The 1920-nt window shown below is 43.6% G+C and overlaps 1 protein-coding gene across 1 annotated transcript; it reads left to right on the forward strand.

The window, feature by feature from the left end:
- Positions 1 to 469: 469 nt before the first annotated feature.
- LOC116910102 (dynein light chain 1, cytoplasmic-like) lies at positions 470 to 946 on the forward strand. The gene has a single exon (XM_032913929.1). It carries the CDS (start codon positions 470 to 472, stop codon positions 668 to 670), a length of 201 nt encoding a protein of 66 aa, XP_032769820.1. The 3' UTR covers positions 671 to 946.
- Positions 947 to 1920: the final 974 nt, after the last annotated feature.

Below are 1920 nucleotides of genomic sequence, written 5' to 3' on the forward strand. Positions count from 1 at the left end.
AATGGGATTGTCCATTAAGAGCTTATGGTAACCATATGCACTTAACACCGGGGCCCCAACCACATAAACACACACCACAAGGCACAGCAAGTACATATTAGACCGGATTCAGTGGTTTTGCATGATTTAATGCTTTTCTCTCACAAATAGACCATCTAGACAAAACAAACAAACCACCAAAAGAGAAACTTCCACGTTAAACACGCTGTAGCTCATACGGACGTACCACACACCCGTGGAAGACACACCATTCGCTGCCATGGAATATATGTTCAACATGAAATGTTCTCTAAAACAGACCACATTTCATTCTGTTAAAAAAAGTTACCAGATTAAAAAAATAATAATAATAACATCTCGAGATGCGCCACGGCTTCAGTAACGACCGGCTGCCCACTGCTGCTTGAGCGGCGCCAGCACCTTCCCTAGGAGCTCGCAGCAGCCGGCTGGCCCCTACTCCATGGTAACCATGTGCGACAGGAAGGCGGTGATCAAAAATGCAGACATGTCGGAAGAGATTCAACAGGACTCGGCGGAGTGCGCTACTCAGGCATTGGAGAAGTATGACGTAGAGAACCGGAACTTCGGTAGTTATGTGACACATGAGACCAAACACTCCATCTACTTCTACCTGGGTCAGGTGGCCACTCTTCCGTTCAAATCTGGTTAATAGCGTGGACTGTGCCAAACACCCAGTGATCCATCCAAAAACAAGGACTGCATCCTAAACTCCAAATACCAGAGACTGAATCTTCAGCCTTGCTAAGGGATCACCTCGTTTGAATCTGTTGTGTTTTGTACAGGGCACCATTCTCCGTACACGTTTGTGGTTATAAAATTAGTAAAACAGCTTACATTTGTATTTATTTTCTAGTCCATACTTCTGTACCCCCATTTTTTCTCCCTTAGGTTATCCCTTTAAAATAAATCTGTTGGAGATGTAAAATAATAATAATAATAACAACAACAACAATAACAACAACATCTCTTTTACCATCAGATAGTGGAAACAAACTAAAAGTCATTACTAAAAGAAAAAACGGAAAGTATACAAAGACCTGAATGGCATGTCATTGAAGAAATCAGGAAAGAAACTCTAAACTCTCTAGAATCAAATGAGAATGAAAACACAATTTATTAGAGTCTTTGGGATGCGGTGAGGGCAGACTCTTACCTTTCTTTCTTAAAATGGTGTGTGTGTGTGTGTGTGTGTGAGAGAGAGAGAGAGAGAGAGAGAGAGAGAGAGAGAGAAAGAGAGAGTGTGTGTGTGCAGGTGTGTGTGTTTGAGTGAGTGAGTGTGTATGAGTGAGTGTGAGTGAGAGTATGTGTGTAGTGTGAGAGAGTGTATAAGAGTGTGTGTGAGTATAAGAATGTATGTGGGTGTGTAAGAGTGTGTGAGAGACTGTGTGTGAGTGTCGTGAGGTGTGTGTGTGTGTGTGTGTGTGTGTGTGTGTGTGTGTGTGAGAGAGAGAGAGAGAAGAGAGAATGTGGAGGAAGGTTGTGATTTGGTGTGTGTGAATGTGTGTGTGTGTTTGAGTGTGTGTGAGAGACTGTGAGTATGTGAGAGTGTGCGTGAGAGAGTGTGTATGTGAGTGTGTGTGTTCGTGTGTGTGAGAGAGAGAATGTGAGAGAGTGTGTGTGGAAGGGTGTGATTTGAGTGTGTGTGAATGTGTGTGTGTGTTTGAGTGTGTGAGTGTGTGTGAGTGTGTGTGTGAGATTGTGAGTGTGTCTGTGTGCAGGCATGACACAGCACACATGTGGAGGTCAAGGGGCAGCTCTCAGGAATTATCTCTCTTCTTTCACGTTGTCAGTCTCCTCAGGTCTGTGAGGAACTGCTTTTACTTGCTGAGCCATCTTGCCCACCCATCCTTTCTACACCCAAACCAAACCAAATCAAACCAAACAAAAGCAAAACCCATA

The sequence above is a fragment of the Rattus rattus genome, chromosome 9 (assembly GCF_011064425.1).
Source record: "Rattus rattus isolate New Zealand chromosome 9, Rrattus_CSIRO_v1, whole genome shotgun sequence".
In the NCBI taxonomy this organism is placed as follows: domain Eukaryota; kingdom Metazoa; phylum Chordata; class Mammalia; order Rodentia; family Muridae; genus Rattus; species Rattus rattus.